At 41.8% G+C, this 22,076-nt stretch overlaps 1 protein-coding gene across 1 annotated transcript in view; it reads left to right on the top strand.

Moving 5' to 3' along the window:
• PLB1 (phospholipase B1) overlaps window positions 1-21,802 on the top strand; it is an 89,524-nt gene extending 67,722 nt beyond the window's left edge. The window contains exons 41-54 of the mRNA XM_052806643.1: window positions 661-721; window positions 1,405-1,463; window positions 3,974-4,032; window positions 5,208-5,251; window positions 6,502-6,601; window positions 8,013-8,064; window positions 9,952-10,032; window positions 11,125-11,190; window positions 11,739-11,833; window positions 12,995-13,076; window positions 14,429-14,533; window positions 15,627-15,722; window positions 19,826-19,900; window positions 20,386-21,802. Of these exons, the coding sequence (XP_052662603.1) occupies window positions 661-721; window positions 1,405-1,463; window positions 3,974-4,032; window positions 5,208-5,251; window positions 6,502-6,601; window positions 8,013-8,064; window positions 9,952-10,032; window positions 11,125-11,190; window positions 11,739-11,833; window positions 12,995-13,076; window positions 14,429-14,533; window positions 15,627-15,722; window positions 19,826-19,900; window positions 20,386-20,607 (1,197 nt within the window). The 3' untranslated portion in view covers window positions 20,608-21,802. The remainder of the gene's footprint in view (window positions 1-660; window positions 722-1,404; window positions 1,464-3,973; window positions 4,033-5,207; window positions 5,252-6,501; window positions 6,602-8,012; window positions 8,065-9,951; window positions 10,033-11,124; window positions 11,191-11,738; window positions 11,834-12,994; window positions 13,077-14,428; window positions 14,534-15,626; window positions 15,723-19,825; window positions 19,901-20,385) is intronic.
• Window positions 21,803-22,076: the final 274 nt, after the last annotated feature.

Below are 22,076 nucleotides of genomic sequence, written 5' to 3'. Positions count from 1 at the left end.
ATTGGTGGAATAAACGTAATGGCTATTATATCACCTACAAATGTATGGTAAAGTCCAATTATTTAGAGGCTGACAGCTCTCTCTACTAAAACTTTTGAAGATTCAAAATTTTTTCAAATTTTATATTCAGCGAAAGCAAGCCCTTTTTGAAAGTTTCTAGGAAAAGAATAGGTTTCTGGCAAGGTACAGGGGAGGTAATAATAACATAATATAATGCATTACTATAATATTATAACTTTGCAGAGGATTTTATTGTTGATTTTTTGTTTTATTTGTTTTTACATCTCATGTCTTTTGAGACAAAGCAGGACTTCAAACCTGGAGACCCCACCTTCTAGGTCATGGATAAAATCTCCAGGCTGTAGAGGAGGGAAAAAAAATAATCCTCCTTATGGAACATTGTCATAAGCAATATTTCTAGATGAAAAGTTTTGCCTTTGGAAAAGTTTTATGCTTTGGCTAGAAAATTTCACCAAAAAGTAATTAATGTTTGGACAGTATTCCACAAAGAAGAGGAAAGGACTGTTGAGCTATTTAGGCACCAATCTAGGATCTATGTCTTTACTTGGTTTTGCCCTTCACTGTACAATTAAACCATATATGAATTCCACATTATATTCTAACCACAAAGTGAACCAGTTTTGTAACTTGCCATTTCAGAATTGGGGCAGTGACCTGTCGTGTTCTGAACAGGCTCCATCCAGTCATGTCCCAACATCAGGTGAGAAAGAACTTGTAAGCTAAAATCACAAATAGGAAAGATTTCACCTTTTGTTTTTAAAAACAATAAGGTCTTGTAATTGCACATCCTAGATGGAAAGCAAACAATATAAGCTGATGTATTTAGCAGCAAAGGAAGAAAGTCTGTCTTGCCATACACAGTAAGTTCTGCATCACAGCAGGTGTGCTCTCTATGGATAAATGTGATCGCATTTATCATATACATATATCATATACAGCAACATGGCAGATTAAAATTGGCTAGGTAGGTTAGTGGCTCAGCAAGTTTGACCCACCTGGTGAGTGCAGTACGGAGCGCTGTGTGTAGTTGGAAGGCTTTGTGGGGAGACTGCTAATAGGAAGTATTGACCTATGGCCCAAACCTGAAAACCAATTAAAAGAGATTGAATGAATGCACCCCTAAACATATCTAATCTGTTTCCTTTTTTTTCCTAAGCTGTTTTAAGTTCCATTTATTTCTGTGTTAGTTGAGTACACTGCTGTAAGCAAAGGCAAGAAGTTATGCCTTTTGCATAGCTGATGCACAGAACTTGGGGCTCGTTCTCCCTAAAAGTCTGTAAAAATGCCATCAGACTGGAACCAGAGACTTGCGTCTTTATTCTGTTAAACAGTATTTTGTGTTAGTTGTCAATAATCCTGCTTTTTTCTCTTACTATTATTTAGTACATGAGCTACAAGCTGCTGACATCAAAGTCATAGGAGCACTGGGAGATTCCCTGACTGTGAGTACTGCTGTATTCCCATGTTTAGAATGAGAAGAGCCATTGTCGATTTCTACCTAGATGTGGTCGTGTCAGCCATCATCAGACAGAAAGCAAATTGCTTTGGCTTGGCAAAGCAAAACTCATCTACCTGTGTCCCTTTGCAAAGAAAGCCTGAAGGGATATGAGTGACACTGGCAATTGTGTAATCCGGTAATGAATAATTCAGGCCAGAACAGAAATGGGATCACATTCTCTATTGCACACAGTTTGTTCAAGTGTTTTTGAAAAGGGAAATGTCTGCCTTATAGGAGTAGTCTTTTCTGACATAAAATTAAGAGCAAGCAATTGGCATTTTTCATGCAATGAGAGATCTTGATGAAAATTCGTATGGAAATAATTGATTGCAGAACGAAGTGCTTCTCACTTGAGATAATTCTGATACTTCTGTATTTTGCTTTCAGATGTTGCTTACTGGTTTGGGCATCTTCCAGTTAAAACTCTGATGTATTTTGGGTACCAAGAAATGCAACCTGAAAAGAAAAGAGTAGGCACACAAAACAAAGGCCCCAGAAAAGAATAGCAGGGAATACTACAGATCTGTGCCGAAGTTTTCTGAGAAAAAGTTCCAGAATTACACAGCACTACAGAATTGCTCTGGCATGGGATGAAAGCAAACATTTGTGTCAACAGTTCCCATGAATTTTAACTCCTGGGCTAAACCATCGCTCATTCTAGCATCTTCAGCTCTTGTAGAGTTCAGATGGAGTTGAAGGGACTAAAGCCCTTAAATGATCAGGCAGGTGTGCATGTCTTCACCTCCTCATTAGCTCTGAAACTGATTTTGCTTGACCTGATGTAATCCTGGCTTTCCCCTCTGCTGAGCTTTGAACTTTTCTTAGAAGACCTCAGTAATGACCCTGCAAGTGTCCCTCCTATCCATTGCCATGACTCTTAAAATTAATTGCTTGTTTTCCTCCCCCACATCTCGTGCTAGACATGTGCACTAGCACAAATACCTTATTTTTAAAATTTTAATTCTTTTAGTACATGAAATGTCTCAGAGAGCCCTAGTTATAAGGGCCAGACTCTGATGCTGGAGGTCCCAGTCTCAAGAGCTGAGCAAGGCAGTTTTTCATACTGCCATTATTCATGCGGTTCCTATTAGTCGGCATTGCCGCAGCAAGGTGTGGTTAGGGGTTTTTTTAAGGGATTTATTGGTGGGGTGGGGGGGTGACAGAAAAAATGACAGAGTATTTCCCACACATGTGTACATGTACACCCCACCCCCCCACACCCCCCCAAAGTGCAGTGCAGCCAGCAGCAGTGCACACTTTGTACTGCCTAACCATCCCTGGCACCGAGGGACTGCAGCAGCAAAGATCTGTCCTGGTCCACTAAGGCATTGATTTTCCTCCTGGTATTTCCCACAAGAGCCCTGAATGCAGTTAGTGCTTATGGCTGAATTGATACCATGGCTTTTTGACAAATACAAAATTAAGTGAAACCACTAGGAAACTATAAAGCTGCAGAAGAACCCATTTTCACAATTGCTGTCCTGAATGCGAGTCAGGGTGCTGACCTTGCTAGAGGTCTGTCCCAGTCCTGCAAGGTACTCAAATTCACCCCAAACTTCTTTATTCTGTTAGCTTTATTTATTTATTTATTTTTAAAGATATTAAAGTTCACACTGCAGGAAGGCTGTTCTCAGTCTAGATGCAGTTGGAGATTAATGAAGCATTGAGCAATTTAGTCATGTCTCTGGCTAGAATGCATCTCTGACTTCTGAGCACCAATGCACAGTGAAAGCAATAGATATGTCAACATGCTTATCTGTATTGGCAAAAAAATATCCTGCCTACACCTCATCAAGTCTGTGTGTTAGACTAGCAGAGTGGGTCCAGCAAAGGAAAAGTGGATTTTACACCAACGATTTGTTTTCTTGGCAGAATAAAAGCAGCTCCTCTGCTGATTTATTTACAGTTAAAACTGGCTGGGAATTTTTCATCTGTGTTTTGGGTTTTGTTTTTTTTTCCTGGATTATTAAGTCTCTCAAAATCGGCTTTCTTCAGGAAATGCCAGGATGAAGTATTTTCCATCAGAAAAATCCAAACAAATACAAAGCTGTTGATGTTAATCTGGGTCCATTGCTGCCAATCTGGGTCCCATTGCTTGCTAAAACATATTAGAGCAGTAGTTCTAAAGCCTTATATCCTTGACCTTAGAGTCTGATGCCTTCTGGCTGGACTATATTTCCTCTGATGCTCCACGGTCTACTATCTAGATGAGCTGCTTTTGCATATGAGGAGAAGCCTGTGAATTTGAAGCACAGGAGATGCAGGGCTGCCCAGAGGCCAGTGTGTGGTGGTGAAGAAGGACATGGACCATTTATGCTAAAACTGGGATATTGCAAAAACTTGGCTGGATGCAGATTAAAGTTACCAAAATGCTTCAGCACTTTCAAATCGCGACGTCTGTCTTACCTAAACTTGTAGCACTTTTTTGTAAATTATTCTTTCCATTCTTTCCAGACTGCAGTAGGAGCTAAGGCAACTGACCTACAAACAGACTGGAGGGGACTTTCCTGGAGGTGAAAATGCTCAATTTTCTCTTTCTCTATTTTTGTCCGCAGATACAGTTAAAATTGTGGGTCACCTGGTTGTGTAGTTACATACTTCAGTATGTAAATGCAGGGGTAGGATGCTGACAGCAAGTATTGCTTGGTAAGGATTGGAGGAGTCAGGACTAGAAGAGAAAGGGAATTATTCATGTGGGGGTGTTTTGTGTTTGATTTTGTGTGGGTTTTTTGTTGCTTCTTTTTTTTAACCAGACCTGTTTGCTACAAGCTTGGTCCTGTGTGTCTGACAGTACTGGATTATTAATATGAGTGAATTCTTTTAGCCTTTTGCTAGGCTTTCTGGAGTTTATTCAAAATATTGCTGTTGCTGTGATTATCTAATGCAGTGTCTAATGCTAGAGAGTCTGAGTGACTGTGGATTGGCATGAACATGGTGAGAGCACTGCATGCATATTCACTGAAGATGTCCCAAACATCTTTGCTGTTGCAAAGTGGACAAAGACAATACCTGTCAGAGTGGGTATGAATCTCAATATCCATGCTAGAGTGGAAGGAAACTGCCTACTTCATATGGGCAGAAGCACAGTTGATAAGCGTGTGCGCATGTATACATTCTTTTCTTCATCCTTTCTTTCCCCCTTGTATGTATCTGCAGGCATAGATATCTTCAGGAGGGGCTGCCAGAAATGGTATAAGAATGTATTGGTTATGCCCACAGACAAGTTTTGAATGGTAGAGGCAGAGGCTCTTTTCATAATGAACATTGCAGAATCCCAGATAGGTGGTTAATGAGCATTTAATGCAATCTCTCTTCTGTGCATAACTGCACACAAATGTAGTTTCAGCAAGGTCATGTGGAGCAACTTCGGTGAGGAAATACACTTTTCTGTGATGGGCATCCCAGCGTGTCTATATGAAAAATCAGTTCTCCCAGTATGCTTTATTCCCAGTCTGGAGGTATAGCTTCAATCTTAGCTGATGCCCTGCTTGATTTAATGTGAAATCTCCTTTCAGTACTTTCCCTGAATTCTTGTGGTTTATCTCCTTAGTCCTGTTTGAGGTTAGTCTTTTTTTTTTTTTTTTTTTTTTTTTAACCTTCCTGGGCTGCTACAGCAACATATGGTGACAATAAGACAGATGGTTGCAGGATTAACTGTACTTGATGATTTTGTTCTTTCCCTTTGTAGTATTGGAGGTGATGGGACCCTGGAGACACAGACTACTTTACCCAGTGAGTATCCTGGAAAATCAATGTGAGAAAAGCGAAAGGTGGGTATTACTCTGAAAGTAGTCTTAAGTGGATGCTAGGAAGCATCTGGAAATGGTCATGCTTTCCTTGTGAACAGTGGGGGATGCCCTTCTATTGTGGATATGAGCAGTTCATGTGAGTCACAGCCAACACCCAGACTGGCCTGACTACCTGTAAAGTTGATTCAGCCCTTCCACATCACAGGACCTGCATGTGATTGTATTGTCCTTTTGACAGAAATGATTAGGAGTAAATGTGCTGAAGGTGACAGAAGTTCATGGCAGACCTGCTCCTCCCTTGTTTCATTTTGTGTTTTCCAGTGACTGACTGTAATGGTTATGGGCAAATGCAGGGTTATAAAACAATTAGTGGTCCATCTAGACAGTGTTGTTAACAAAGTTATGGTTCCTCCTGATGATTTCAAGTTGCTACATTGCACTGAAAAAAATCTAAAAATACTATAAATTTCTCGTCTGAGTGTTCTGTGTAATCAGTCCCTGTAGTTGCCATAGAAACCATTAAGTGGTCAGCATGAACATAAATTGGAGGGGACTTTGTTCACAATTGTTCATCTATTCGTATGTGATCCACGCTGTGGAGCAGTTTGACAATACCTGACATCATTGGTAATAAAATGTGTTATGCTTTGTCTTGTACCACGCACATTGCTGTGTTTAAAGAAAAATAGAAGGTGCATTTCATTATTGCATTATAAATGAGACTCTATAAAGAGGTTTCAGGCAGCACTACAGACACAGTAACAATAACAGTTTTCAGACACCACACTTCCCTGCTGAGGGTTTTGGTGAAATCTAGAAATATGAATAAAATTCACTTCTCTGCAATAAATATTATTATCTTGATGGGTAGCTGGAGGAGTGGGAGGTAGAGGGCCATATTCAGAGCATCTGCTCCTGGTACATGAAGGAAAGTAATGGTGATTACTCTGGCACTCGAATTCAAGACTGGTGAGTTGCCTGGGACCTGTGCACCTCCTGGGCTGCCAGACTCTGGCTTCTTGAGGCCACGGAGAGAAATAGTTGCAGTGCTGAAGTTTGGACAGTAACTGAAGTCTCCAAGGCAGGTGTGTCTATAGCTTCTGTAAGGTCACAGTGAACCAGGGGAAAACCCAGGTCTATATTCTCACCACTCAATTGGCTTGCACTTCTGCGGGAGGCAATATTGCCAGTTGTACTGTGGAAGATTAAACACTGTGTTTTCTTTTTTTTAAGATATCTTGAAAAAATTCAATCCAAACCTCTTTGGCTTCTCCACTGGCAGCTCTAAGGAAACAGCTGGGTTCAATGTTGCAGAGAGAGGTGCCACAGCACGGTAAGCACAAGCATAACTGAGAAAGGGCAAGGGGTGAGAACTGATAGACTGGCAGATTATCTTTGAACTGCATGTTAAGGTTGAGTTAATACTGATGACGTACTTGTACTGAGCACGTTTCTGTGGTCTGATGTTTTTAATTTATTTATTTATTTATTTAAAATAGTATTTAAATTCAATATTTGGGGGATTTATTTGTATCTTTTTCTAAATTAGAGACAAAGAGAAACTTCCTTTCTCCATTTAACCTCTACCCACAATTTCCAAGCCAATGTCTTAGTTATGCTTCTAATTCTACCAGTACCTTTTTCTTACCAGCCTTCGGTATGCAGGTCCCTGATTCACTATCAGGCCATATCTGCAATGAGAAAAAATTAATGACCATCTCTCCTTTATTCCTTGATTTCTGGGAAATGTGCCTCAAACTAACAAATAGAAGCCCACTGCTACCCTAATGGCATTAAAAACTATCCATGTTTGCAGTGCAAAGAAAAAGAACAGAATGAGCAGCTGTGAATTAATTCCTTTCTCCTCCTGAAGAAAAGCTCTACTAGTCTGTTAAGAACCAAAATGTGAAAGGGTTTGTATTGCATATGTTATTCCTGCTCTATGAATACTCATGGAATTTGTTTCCAAGACTTTGTGACACCTTTAACAGTCATTAAATTTACTGCAAGAGAGTTTCAGGACAGGTAGCAAAGCCTGTGTAGCTACTAAATATTTGTGGGTACCTTGACCAAAGACTAGGGCAATTGGTATGGTTCTGAGAGCGCAAATAATGTAGTTGCATTTGTGTAGCTGCTGGAGAGAGGCAGGGCCAATTAGCTTAAGCACAGTCTCATGCTAGTATATCAGGAGCTCAAGTTTCCAGCTGGTGTCTCAGCATGGTTTGTGCTTTGCTCCATGGACGTTGCATCCTGCCCAGAGTTGGACTGGGACTCTCCAGGCTGGCAGTTCCACAGTGTAAGCAATATCTTGCAGCAATAAGGTAAGCCGTAGGAATTTGAGGCCAGATCAGGAAGGCTGGTTAGATGCCCAGCTTCTGTGTAAGTACCAAATTCCCCCACTAGATTTTGAAGGGAGTTATGCAACTAAACATTTCTGTGCATCTGGATATTAATGGTTTTCTCCAAACAAAACACACTTAAGCCAACTCTGAGATGGGAGGAATTCATCCCAGTTGCCTGCCACTTGGCAGCCATCCTAGCTGAAGCCCTTTCAGATCAGATTATTCACTTGTGCAACTGCTGCTGATCTTGGTCCTTCTATGTTTGCCTGTCCTTTTGAGGCATCACTTTCCGTGTACTGATTTCTGCTGATCCTAAGACTCCCTGAAATGAGGAGTGGGAGAGCAAGAAGATTATGTGCTTTCAGAGCATGCATCTAAAATGCTTCTGTCCTCTCTCTGCAGTAATATGTCAGCCCAAGCACGTGAATTGGTGGAGCTAATGAGAAGCAGCTCGGTAAGTGGAGCTTTGGGCCACCCCTCAATGCTCCTGTGGTCTCTGGGAGATGACTTTAATTGATGGGATGCTTGAGTAGTGAAGAGTGCTTTACTGATGGAAGAAAAGTCAGTGTCCTTGTCTCTGGTGTGCTTTCCAAGATGAATGTGCCTGGGATTAGCCTTTAGGAGACGATAATTTACCTGTACAAATCCATGCAGGTAAGATGCAAACACACAAGGCAGAGACTAATGTAGGATGCAGTGCGGCCAGGGGTTGTAAGGATGGTAGTGACAAAAAGGAGAGATCTGAAGGCTCTGGGGAGATCAGAGGACTGCTTACTTGAGCAGCAGCATTCAAAGTGGAGGCCATAAAAGCTGAGAGTAATATCACTGGAGCAGGCACCTGGTGACCAATATGAATCACACTATTCACCCTTGGGTCTGGGAAATGGTTATACTGGGAAGGGGTACAACTGAAGTCTTCCCAGGAGATTAGGCCCTCTGAAACCCTGGTTCTGAACAGGCAAGTGATTAATTAGTGGCCAGAAACCTGAGGGTTAGGTGAATCCCTGTCATGCCAAAAGCTTTTAGGGAATTAGTAGGGGATCTAGTGTTGTGGACCAGCCTGCTATGCCAGCTCCACCAAGGGCTACAAAGGGTACGAAACAGGCAACTCACTTTTAATTCAGTGGCTGCTGCTGAAGTTTAGGGTGGGGGGAGGAAATCTGGGAGAAAACTAAGGCTGCCCTGCTCTAAGTGTTGGCTGAATTGGAGCAGATGACTGTCTGGGTGTGAGCTGTTGGTTCAGGGAGAGCACCCTGTAAGGGAATGGGAGTGCCTGGTGCTCCTTGGCTCAGGCTGAATGGGAGAGGCAGGTAATGAATAAGCAGGATTTGTCAAAGCATGTGTCCCTCTGTGCCAGCACTCTTGATGGATGCTGCATGCTAACCCCACTGTCAGTTATTCTGCATTACCAATTGTTTGGCAGAGTGAAAGGAGCTGGCATGGCTCTTCAATAAAATAGTACATGGCTCTGGAGCTTTGTTTTATTCACTGCTTTTTATGCAACTTTAAAAAGAGGAGGGGGGCAAGTCCCTGCTGTACCTTGGCTCTTCATGAAAGGTTTTCCAAGCAAAGTGCTGGTTAAGAAGGAGAATTCAGATCTGTGGGTGATTCCCAGGCCCTTCCTCTATTTGTGGGAACCTTTTGCAGATGTTTGTTATGTAAATGCACCACACTAAAAATAGTTGCCTTTGATTCCTTTATTTGTACTGAACATTACAAAATGTTTTGATGAGATCCAGCTCTCAGCAGTGTCTATTGTTAGCTTGCGGTGACGTGGATGCTGCAGCTGCCCTTATATGAGCTCAGTGAAGTCACCAGCCTCCTGGACTCCTCTATTTTAATCCAGCTGCCTGTTCCCTGGGGTGCCCTTTGCCCCTCCTGGCCATGGGGTAATACTTGCCCAGCTGGCAGGGATCCCCAGCAGCTCCCATTCCACAGCTCTATGAGTCACTTCAGTATCCACTCCCACACTGCTTCGTCCCCATGCTGCCTGCAGTGTTCGGCCATGGCTGGCAAATCTCTCCTGTCTATCCCTGTCCTGACACTAACATTCATTTAGGCATGCTTGCTGCCACAAACACATCTCCATGCTTGGCTACCCTGACAGGTCTTGTCTGCTGAAGGGAATTTCCTTAAAAAAGCCAAGGTGAATTGCAGCTACACTAGCAAACAGTTCACATTTTCCCCCTGGACAGATGCTTTTCTTTTGCCAACTTAACTCAGCATGCCTCCTTTCTCTGCTCTGCCATGCTGTCTGTACCCTGTTTAGCCCCATTTGTGAATGTTACCTCTGCATGCCTAAGCAATGGATGCTGCAATCTGTTTATTTTTGTGCTACTAGAAAATTAACTTCAAGGAAGACTGGAAGCTGATCACTGTCCTTGTTGGAGGCAATGACCTATGCCAGTACTGCTTGGACGAGGTTTGTATCTCTGAATTAGGCATGCTCATCCAAGCACTTGGGAGGTGACCAGCCCTGGAAATATAACCTTTCTCAGTGAGCGAAGTTCCGCTTTGTTTATAAAGCACTTAGAAGTCCTGTTCCTTTCATCTGTACTGTGTCAGAAACAAGCGCATAGCTTTTAATATTGGGGCACTGCAGCTCTGGAGTAATGCATTACTTAAGAACAAGCAACCTGCCCCATACTGAACAAAACACCAAGGATAAACTGAAGAGCTCTCCCAGCTTAACTGGACAAAGCAATTGAGACAGCATGGTGTCTTAGACATGTTGTTATGGGGATACAAGTGAAGTTTTATTCTGGAAAGTGTCTCCATGCAATAATTGCTGAGGATGCCTGATTCTTGCTTCAGAATTACACCAAAAGAAATCATAGTGAAAAAGATGTCTTTCATCTAGCTGTCAGTGGCCATCCCCTCTGAAAAGGTTCCTGTGGCACAAACTGGGGGTCTGGACCCCAGCTCATTGAAATGACCAGGGACTGTTCTCTCAGTTTTGCTCTTTTTCCTTTAGAGGCTGCTGCCCATAGCCTTTGCCCCCACAGCTACACCTCTAACTACAGTCACAAAGTCATTTTGCCTATGGGTTTTGTGGGGCCTGACTGCCTCCATATCAATTTCCCCAGATTGGCAGTTTAACAAAAAGGTATCGCTCTGTTCATAAGGCAAACTAGTCTGGTCTGGGTCCCATAAAAGAAAACATGAAATCCAAAAACGTGATTTACGTAGTCATTCAGCAGGCAAAGACTCTGCCAAGAACTATTATATACCTCGGGATTTTCTACAGAGATTAAGGGAATATATTAGTGACAAGGAAACACAAGCACTATATAACCTGTGTACATGTGACAATAAACCTCTTGATCTGAAAATATATCTGCTAATGAAGGCAAAAAGGAGCATTGAGTCGGTATATCTTCTCAGGGACCACCTTGCAACTAGAGAGTCTGTGGACTCCTTTGTTCAGGTGAAACAATTAAACATCTTGGTTCCTGAAAGAAGACTGATCCTATTTATTTATTTATTTATTTATTTATTTATTCTAATTACACAGGAAACCTATTCAGTGCAAAAGTATGTAAAGCACCTTCAGGACACTCTGGATATTTTGTATGAGGAGGTAAGTTTTTAAGATACCCTAGCAAGCTGTTTTCCTGGCAAGCACACCAATGTTTTTCTCACCTCTGATTGATGGACTGTCAGTGATTCTGTTTCGTACAAGGTCATCTTCCAAATAGGTGGAGTCAGACTCCTCCTCAGCACTGCATGTCAACAACTGTATTAGATAATACCCTGAGAAAGCGGGCTGCAGTTTCAGGAAAACTGTGTTTCACGGCATTTTTGCTGCAGACCAAACATAGCACAACCCTACTGCCAGTTTTGATGGCTAAACCAACTGTACAAAGTTTCATTTACCCTAGAGAAAATGGAAATTGCCCCAGGGAGTGAAGCAGCATTTCAGCTAGTTTGTATTAGCTGCCAGGAATTTTTTAGCTGACATCCACTGTACGTCTCCCCCTCCCTTTAAACATCATCCTTGCACATGCCATTGGTTGCAGTTGGTGTAGTTTGCAATGACTCCCTGACCTACGGATGGCACTTCTTTCTCACTTTGTAGTGGTATCATGTTCTGTGATTTGGTATGTCTGGTTATTATAATCCCTGCAGCTCCCAAGAGTCTTTGTCAACATGGTGGAGATATTAGAGATTTCTGGACTGCGTCAGATCGCAGCAAGCTCTTCGGGGTGCGCTTTGACAGCAAAGTAAGTGAGCAAAACAGGTCTTTGCCTTTAAAGTGCTATTTTTTTGGATCAGTCGAAATTGCTTCTACAGTAGGACATCCACACCGAGCTTTCCAAGCTACTTTCGTTGCAGCCTTTACCTGACGCACTAGTTCCCATCAACTTTCTATTGCTTCTTCCAGTACTTCAGCTCCAATGCATGCGTCTGTAGATAGCAGAGTCATCACTTTTCTTCTCAGCTCTAAGGCAGCATGTCACAGCACAAGTCACCATCTAATTGCCATACAACTGAACTTCAAAGCTTTTTTCACCTAGCCATTCGCTGCTCAGCCGCACAGGCTGACATCCCTCATGCCTCTCCTTGTATTCAGTGCTGCATTACTCATGGTGCAGGCTGGGCTGCATACAGCAGAGTGCACAACCAGGAACTGCTTTTCACACCTAATGGAGGAGACCAAAATCCTAACTCAAGGAAGATTGAGGGACTTGTTTAAGAAAGCAGCAGTGCCTTTACAGGAGTCAGCATGGACATGAAAAGCCTCTTTAGTCTAGCAGAGAAAGGTATAACAAAGACCAGTGGCTGGAAGCTGATGCCTAATGAATTCAAATGAAGTTAGGCACAGATTTTTAATAATAGAAGAGATTAACTACTGGAACACACTAGAAGGGAAAATAATGAATTGACTGTCTTCTTGATGTCTTCATATTCATTCCAAGCACATTCTTAGACGATGCATTTCAGTGAAGCACAAGTTATTACCTCTTGATATGGGAGTAACAGAACAAAACACAGTGGTCTAAGTTGTAGGACTACATGAAAAATTTATCTTTTCTACCTTTAAACTCCCCGATTTCTGAAAATCTGCTCTAAGCCTATATGTAGGGTTTGGGTTTTTTTACTCTAACACATGTGATTTCCTGCTAATATGTGACATACTAAACACTTTTGTGTTTGACTCAAGAGTTGTGGATCCTGCAGCTATTACCAGCTGTGACAGGTGTTCACTTTGAAAACTAAGTCAGTAGGGATTTTTTTCTGAAGTATCTGTCCATTTCTAAGCCAATGAGGTGGATCTCCTTCAGTATGTGAGCTTTGAGCTTCTTGAAGCAAACACACGTTGCTGAATAATTGCATAGGCTATTCCAGGTTGACTTTTAATTCTACTATTTCTTTCATTGAAGGAATGTTTGCCCATGTTTCTTAAACCCCAAGGAAAATTCTTCTGAACTACAAGAAATTAAGAGAGTTAACAGAGATTTTCAGGTAATACCTTGATTCTGTAACTGGTCATCCTCACTTGTGTCTTTTTGAATTGCTTCCCTCACTGCCTTTCCTCTCATGCATATCCTCAGCAGGACAGAGAGGGATGACTGGGAAACAGCTTGGCTACAGTCTAACTAAAACCCTACCCAGCTAACCAGTTAGCAGTAGTACAAATCTTTCTATACTTCTTTATGATTTGACCTTCGTTGTGAGCTGGAGGCAGATTAAGACTGGTTCGGTTTCCTGTTGCTGTTTCGACAGCTGAAGAGGAGTTCCTGATGATGGCTGTTCAGCTGATACGTGCTTGTCCATTATGAATCCAATGACTAGCTCACATGAGTTAACATGTCACTGCAAGAGTGACAAATTATGTTGCATCAGATGTTTTGTGGTAACAATTAGCAGAGAAAACGAACTAACCCAACCTGATATTCCTTTCTTTTGCCATGGGCTGAGAGTGTACACACAGATAGCTTACCATGGGTCAGCTTGCCATCTGAGGGTAACTTTTCATAGCCTCAGGCATAAGAGTCACTCAGATTTAACAAAGGCTATAAATAGCTATTGGAGCAGAAGGTTTTTGCATCATTCCATACTTTGAATACAGGAATCACTGTATCAGTTCACATTATGTTCTCCAGTCCTCCTATTCTGGCTCTGGCAGTGGATGTTGTTTGATGAATCTGACAATGCTCAAAAAATCCATCTTGGAAAATACTTGTATAAACCCACCCAGGGGGATGTTTTCCTTAACTAAGGAAGTGAGGTTAGGAATGTTTTGAGATATAACCAGAAGCATTAGAATTTATACCCATAAGCTGGCAAGTAACTAGATGTTTTTATTATCTGTATGAATGACTATTGCCATAGTTTTCAAAAGTGGCAGGTGATTTTTCAACGCTTAAGTTTTATTTTACTTCAAGCATACCTTTCTGAAAAATCAAGCACACTTCAGTCTCAAGTTCTGAACTCATTTGTCACTTCTAAAAAAACTTGGCCTTATTCCTTTTTTTAATTCTCTGTAAATTTGAATCACGTTGTGACTGTGCAGCACTGACTTCTATAAGTAAGGTACAAAGTACTTTTTTTTTTTTTTTTTTTTTAGATTAAACAACTTTACATTTTGAATTATCCTAGCTTCTGTGCATTTTCCTCATGAAAATCTCTTCATGAACCAATTTATTTTCTTAGCTGTTCTCTGGACTGCTTTATACTATTCAGCTGGATTTATACTAATAATTTATGCGATCCTACATTGAAAAAAGTGTAATATGCATGTTTTTGATAGCTGACAAATGTTAGAAGAACCTTGTAAGTAATTTTTCTGTTTCCAACCATGCAACTCCATACAGGCTGAAGCCTTACAGCTGATCAACAGCGGTCGTTATGAAGAGCGTGAGGACTTTGCTGTTGTCATGCAGCCGTTTTTTCGAAACACTTTGTTGCCCCTGGATAGCGTAAGTCCTGTTTTTCTTTCCCATTATGCAAGGACCAGTACCTCGATTTCTCTAAGGCAGTAAGATCCATGCCACAAGGACTGTGTTTTCTTCTCTTTGCACAGTCAAGTGGCACAGGGTGGAACCTGCGATGAGTGACAGAGGAGAAGACAGGAAAGACTGTGTTGCCTGTGAATCAAAATGGCTTCAGGAATCATTTGTAGTGTGCACACATTAAACCTAAGCACCCTCTGGCTTCATTTAAACTGCATGTTGGTTCCCCTTTTGCTTCCCTTGTTGGGGGCTTGGTTGGCATTGACCACAATTTTCTTCTGATCTAGGTTACAGAGTATGTCCAGGTTTCCTTCCCATGGAGACCAGCACTTGCATGCCTGGCTCATCCCAGCCTGGAAACAGGAAGCAGCCTTTGAAGCCAAACATTGATTCTCCTTCTTTTCTCCAGCTTTAACACTATGTATGCTGTATATTTAGGGATACAAATATTCAGCATGAATCTGGGTCAAAACCACACAGTTTTGCATAATACTGATTCTTTTGTCATATCATCCCCATTTTGTTCTGGCAGCTTTCAAGTCCAAAGAATGGTTACCATATTGATATTGATGAGGCAAATTTTCCCTAGGAAAGACATTTGCCACAGCTGGATAAGCCTGCAATTTTTAGTGCTGCCTGAAATTCAGCAAAATTTCAACACCTGAAAGGTTGTAAGTCTGAGTCTGAGTTGTGGAAGTTTAACAAGTGAGAATAAGCAACCGGTTTTCTATCAGTTCTGTGCAAGGTGGAGTGTGGGTCAATGGCAGAGTCCACATAAGAGCTGGGACTGTTGGTTTAATGACAAATTTAAGTTTGTTATGAAAATTGCTGTGTGAAGTTGAGCAGGCTGCATTACACAGAAGGTCTCAAGATGCAGTAATCAGCCCACAGTTAGGAGTACCTAAGTTTATTTGCAGCGTCAAAATATAAGTATATTGCCTTTAGGAAGTTTACCAAAATTGTGAAGTGGGTATGCCAAGTACAGTGCCCTATTAGATATAATATGTCAGATCTCAAAGGTTGAAATGTGCTGAGAAGTAAATTTTTGCTTTTATTGCAGAATGGCAAGCCAGATCTGAGTTTCTTTGCTGCAGACTGCTTTCATTTCAGTGTAAGAGGCTATGCCGAGATGGCCATGGCTCTCTGGAATAACATGGTAAGAGGTTACGACCTAGATCCCTATGTGTTTATGGTAGCAGTCCCTACAAAAGAACATGAGAAAGGTGTCTGAAACAAAACAGTAAGCAAGAAATAAAATTGATACCCTAACAAGAGGGGTTCTGCTCCACACTGAGACCCTTCTCAGCCTGCATTTCTTAGGAATACAATCCAAAGCAATCATGTTGCATAAAAGAGAGTAAGACTTTTGCTCATTCAAAGTGAGAAATCCTGAGAGTCTTAATGTAATGAAAAATTCCTTTCTCATTTGGTAAATAACTTGCATTAAAGCAAAAAATCAGCCTAGTTAAACATTCAGTCCTGTAGGTTTCCTGAAAATGTATGTTGAATGAGCTTCCCTTCTTCAGTGAATTCTGTTAGATTTGTTAGGAAAACATACATGTGATGATTGAATTTTTGCTGCCATTAATAGTGTGGACATGTTGTACCACCCACTCTAATATCTGAAGCAATTCTAGCAGAGTCACTGAAACTAATGGGGGACTAAAATCACACCTATGATGCTTCTGCTTGCAGTCATATTCCTTCTGTCATTTTGGAGGAAATTGTAGTTTTTGAACAGCGCTGGAAGAGTGTGTAAAGAGGCACATGCTGGACTTGTTAGCTCCAAGGTCACACTTGCTTTCAGAACCATGATGTTTCCCATGGTGGAAGGAAGACTATGGCATTTTCATGCCACAGCAAAATTTCCTCTTCTTGTCTCATAAACACCAGTACCCAAACACATGGTGGTAGCAGAAATCCTGTATCCTGGTTTGTACAAGAAATAAGCATAAATGGAGGGGAATTTCTTTTTGGTTTAAGTAAAGGCTTGAGCAAGATAAGAAACGTCCAGGATACTCCAGAATGAACTTGAGCATAAGGAGTGGGAAATGCATGGCAGAAATCTATTTAGTTGCCCAGTATAGCATGTGAGCTGTAAGTCCAGGGTTCTAGAAAGCAGTAGACGTATAGTGCATGCCCATGCTCTAATTGATTTGTGCATGCACAGCAAATCTGCCTATTTTCATCTTCCCTGTCTGGGACTCCAAATGACAGCAGTCTGGTAGGCTTCATTGTGCAGTAGCTTGAACAGGGCTCATGGTGGCCCAGAAATGCCAGGCAAATGCAGAAAACATTCAAATTAAGCATAGCTGCAGGTTTCAAGACGAAAAAGAGATGGTAACTGGACATATGGTAGCCTAAATTTGCTTTCTGTTGCCACATGGTGTTCCTATTGGCCATTACTCATTCCTGAGTATTCCATTCCCCATCAATCCTTTTTCTATGCCACCAGAGTTTTATTCAGTCCAGACTGTCACTCATTTCCTATGCATGCAAGGATATTGACACAAAGCTTTCTACTGGGGTGGCAGGGATCAGGTTCTTACTGATGTGAAGTGCAACTATTCCCTTCTGTAGAGATCTGTCAGTCTATGCCAAATGAAGATTCTATTGTTTACTATTTATATTTAGTTCTTGTAACACATCCCTGCTTTTCACTCGCAGTCCATGTACGGTGAGGCTGTGCAAGCTTACTGTAAGGCTGTATTGTTTCCCTGTTGCCTGAAAAGCTCAGCAGGCTGTAGGCTTATGGCCAAATGACATGGATTCTTGTAAGTACACATAAAGGGCCAGATTGTGCCTGGCCAGTGCGTGGGTATGCAGGGAAGGGGATGGCTGAAGGAGCCTCTTCCTCACCATGATGTTCTTTGCCCTTTTTGCTTCATGCAAAGCAAAGTATGCTCCTGCTTTTTGAAGTCAGAGGATTCTGTAGTCTTAAGGGGCCCCCACTGGTCCCAAATCCACCTCATTGGTTCCCTGGCCCAGGAGAAGAGCACACGGACAGTGTGTTTAGCTTGTGTTCTGCCTCCATGTTTGCCACATGCTTTAGAGGAGCTGTGTGTTTCTTCCAGAAGTTGCCCTGTATGCTCATGGACATGGGTATACTGTCATCTTCAAAGCTCAGAAGCTCATGCCCCTGAGGAACAGATCACATAGAGATGAAGCAAGCATGGCTGGCTACAGAACTTTGCACCTTATGGTCCTTTGTCTGGGCTCTGCGCCAAACTCCTTGCCAAGTGCCCTGACTCAAGGAGTATTACAATTCTCTACAAATACCCAGTCGTACTGCAGACAGAATGCTACAGGATATAAGCCACACATCTTACAGATAATCACATCAGAGTGTTAGCTGTTCCCTTTAAGATGCAACAAAACTACCAAATTCAGTCTTCACAACATTAGCTGGCGGGCAGGCCAAGTGGTTAGGACTCTCATATGAGTCCAGCAGGACCCCACGACAACCAGCAAAACTTGGCATTCTGTTTTGCTTCTCATCTTCTCTCCACTTGTTAGCTTTCTTCCCTTCCCTGATCACATTTTGCTGCAGTCATCTCTCTCTCTTCATTTTTCAGTCTCTACTTCTTTTTTTTCTTTTTTCTTTAACTGAACTAGAGGGAGAAAGTATTCCCAGTGATTCCATATGGAAATCTTATGAATAGAATTTGTTTTCTCCATGTTGTGTTTAGCTTGTGGTTTTGTTTCTCTCCGACATGCAGCTGACACTTTAATCACTTGAGGACAGTAAATACACATGTAGACAATAGCAGAAGCTCCAGCACTCTTCTGCGCTCTATTCCCAGAAGTGCTGGATGGCAACTCTGCAGTTCTCTATGGGCCAATCCTGAAGTCATTACTTCAGGCTTGTCCATACACAGTTGTAAACACTTGAGCAAACCTCTACTCTTTAGCTTAACTATGGTAACTGATGGTATGTGCGCTCCTAGCCAACCACAAATACTATGCCATTAGCCTGGACATATTTTGAGTTTGAAAGGGACTCAGGGTGAGCCTATGGTCAGCTATTGTAACTTAGCTGACAATTGATAGTATAAAAAGCTCTATTTAACTCACTTCTTGCAATCTTGCGAACTCAGCCTCAGCTAAAACTCACAGCATATTTCTTGTCTGAGTGAAGACTGCAAAGGTTGGCACCGTCTCATCCTGTCTCTGTAACTCTACATCATTTCTGAAGTCAATTCCATCACGGTGACACCTAAGCATCTTTCTTTCAGTACTGTGCTAAGTAGCATAACTAACATCTGTCATTCTTTTTTTTATTTATTTTGTGGTTTATACTGTCATTTGAGATGTGTGTGTGGGAGAACTGGGTATATAGTGAACCACTTTGTTTTAGCAGAATATTTAAAGTATGTGGTATTCAGAGTTACTTTCTCCTCCACTCAGTGCAAAAGGAGGAAAGGCTTCTCCTCTTCCTTGCTTCCTGAGGGAGTTTTTCTGGAGACAGTGTATCAGATTCTCAATTTCTTCAGTTAGTGAGTGTTAAAATGTTTGGAAACTTTTCTGTGATGCACCTTCCACCACATTTCTTCATTGCTGCAAGCACCAAAAGAGTGGATAAAAAGTTGTAACCACCTGTCCTGGTTTCATCTGGGATAGAGTTAATTGTCTTCCTAGTAGCTGGTACAGTGCTATGTTTTGAGTTCAGCATACAAAGAAAGTTGATAACACTGATGTTTTCAGTTGTTGCTAAGTAGTGTTTAGTCTAGAGTCAAGGATTTTTCAGCTTCTCATGCCCAGCCAGCGAGAAAGCTGGAGGGACACAAGAAGTTGGCACAGGACAGAGCCAGGGCAGCTGACCCAAAGTGGCCAACGGGGTATTCCATACCATGTGATGTCACATATAGTATATAAACTGGGGGGAGTGGGGGTGGGGGGATCGCCGCTTGAGGACTGGGTGTCCTGGATGTCGATCGGCGGGTGGTGAGCAATTGCACTGCACATAATTTGTACATTCCAATCCTTTTATTATTACTGTTGTAATTTTATTAGTGTTATCATTATCATTATTAGTTTCTTCTTTTCTGTTCTATTAAACCGTTCTTATCTCAACCCACGAGTTTTACTTATTTTCCCGATTTTCTCCCCCATCCCACTGGGGGGGGGGGTGGAGTGAGTGAGCGGCTGCGTGGTGCTTAGCTGCTGGCTGGGGTTAAACCACAACACCCCCCAAGTCATGAGAGTCTGAGGAGGAAAAAAAATCATCATTATGTTTACTATTGCTTTTCTCTTCTTCAGTTGGAGCCAGCTGGTGAAAAGCAGACTTACAACAACTTTACCCATGACAGATCAAAACTTAAGTGTCCAAACCCAGTAAGTAAAGGCCAAGATGTCCATACTCTCCATTAACCAGTTATATTTTTCTCCTTTATTCTTATTGGTAAAATTCTTTAAAAGAGGTCTTTGTGAAGACTTTAAATAGCTAAAATATACTCCTGTTTTGTTACACACAGGAAAATCTACTTAAAATTTAATGCAAAAAAAATTATCCTCACTGCAGCGGAAAGCTTCTCATTTAAGCCATTTTTAACGGGTCTACATATTTCCATTTGGTTGTCTGCATCAAACAAATTTGGAAATGATGCCATTGCTCTCTGAGATGGCTCCTTTTTTTGTTCTAGGAACTTTCAGGCAATAGGGCAAGAAAGAGTTTGAGCTGAGGTAGACAGAAGGCAGAAACAGCTGATAGTCTTTCTAAAGATTGACAGTTCTTCTCTGGGAAGGGGTGATGGCATATTGTCTGAATGCTGCCTGTTGAGTGGTCTGTGGTCAGTAAAACCTTTGCTCTCCCTTTGTAGGAGAAACCCTTTCTTTCCACACTGAGAAATAGTGGATTCAGAAATTCAGATCTCAACTTGGAGAAAACCAAACCTTCAGTCCCCTACTGGGCTGTCATTGTGGCTGCAGTAGCTGGAGTCCTGGCCGGTTCTTTACTCATCTGGCTTGTGTCAGGAAGAAGAGCCAAGAGGCACCAACATGAGTCTGACGCAGAAAAGAACATTAAAACGACATCTCTGTAAAGCAAAGTGGAACAAACATCTGTCTCTGCTGAGGCTGCTCTCTGGTATGACACAGAGAGCAGCGGAATAAAAAAACTTTTGGATATAAATGAAGCTTCTTGGTTAGTCAGGGATTTTTGGGCCCAATAATCTTGATCAGAAATGTACAGTAGAGTTAGCTTCTGCAGATCAGTCAAGTGGAGAATGAAGTTCAAAGTGATAAAGCTTTTTCATTCTGGGATGCAATTCTCCATTTCATGAATATTACTCAGGATGTCAATTGCTTGCATGAAGTGAGAAAACTCGTTCATGCATCTTGGCACCTTGATCGTGCATCTGCCCTTTTTTCTTATAAAACTGTATATAAAATGTTAGATACAAGTCCATGATTGTGACCTGGTATTCCCCAATGGCAAGGTAAGTGAGATAAAAAAGAAAAGCTGCAATTCCACATGTTAGATTCAGCAAGACCATTTCTACACAGGGAAGTACAATGCCATGGAAACATCTTTAAGCCAACTTCTGAGTAACCTGGACCATCCATGTGGCATCCCTGGTGCAGTGCTGGGCAGCACAGCTAGAATAACTGCACCTTCTCCACTGCCTTGAACTCCAGGCTCTATCTGTCTGGGACTGGATGTGGGCCTGGGCCATGCACATCACTTCTCCAGGGCTAAAGAGCCCAGGGCAGTCCTGTATCCTCCTGCCCACTGCTGTACAGCAGCTTGTTCCAGAATGACTCTTCCTCTGAAGGAGGAATCTCTTCACTAGCATGCAGTAGGGGGTCTAAACAAAAATGAGGTACCTGATTGGCAACCTAGCCTGGCTGAATGGTTCTCATAGGACCTGTGGTGTGTTCAGGTCTCCCAGACTGGAGTCTCCATGGCTGTTCTCCAAGGAAGAATTTCCAAAGTTTTTTCAAAATTCTGATCAGGACTTCAGAGGAGGTCATTCCTGGAAATTAGACATTCCTTGTTTTATACTTGCAGATCAATGCATATGATCTACTAGTACAGAATATACTTCACAGGTTCCCTGTGATCTTGTTTTCCAATATCTTTGTTATTTCCTACATATGTCACATACTTCAATTTTTGATTTTACTGAAGTCAAAGTATGGTTTGCACTGGTGTGATTTTTTTTTTTTGTGAGGTGTACTATGTTTCCACTCCAGAAATGCAAATGAGCAGAAAATTAAAATGTTTCAGGAAAGAAAGTGTTCTGGCGTTCCTAAATCTACTCATTAGGCACACAGAAGATCGTCAGACTCCTCCTTTTTCCATTTCACCCCTGTCGTTGTCCTTGCTAAGATGATAAGAGGTGGGTAAAATACAAGTTGTATAGTCAGGTTTCAGGGACTGTAGCTCCACTCACCTCTCCTTTGATCTGCACTCAAAGGTTGGGCTATTACTAGTAGGACTTTTATTTGCCTAAATCTTATCCACAGATGTGTGTTTGGGAGCTCTACATGCAGTGCCAAGTGGGGGTAT

This window comes from Harpia harpyja, chromosome 13, assembly GCF_026419915.1.
Source record: "Harpia harpyja isolate bHarHar1 chromosome 13, bHarHar1 primary haplotype, whole genome shotgun sequence".
Taxonomy (NCBI): domain Eukaryota; kingdom Metazoa; phylum Chordata; class Aves; order Accipitriformes; family Accipitridae; genus Harpia; species Harpia harpyja.
The sequence above is the reverse complement of the archived record's forward strand: the minus strand, read 5'-3'. Positions and strand labels throughout refer to the sequence as shown.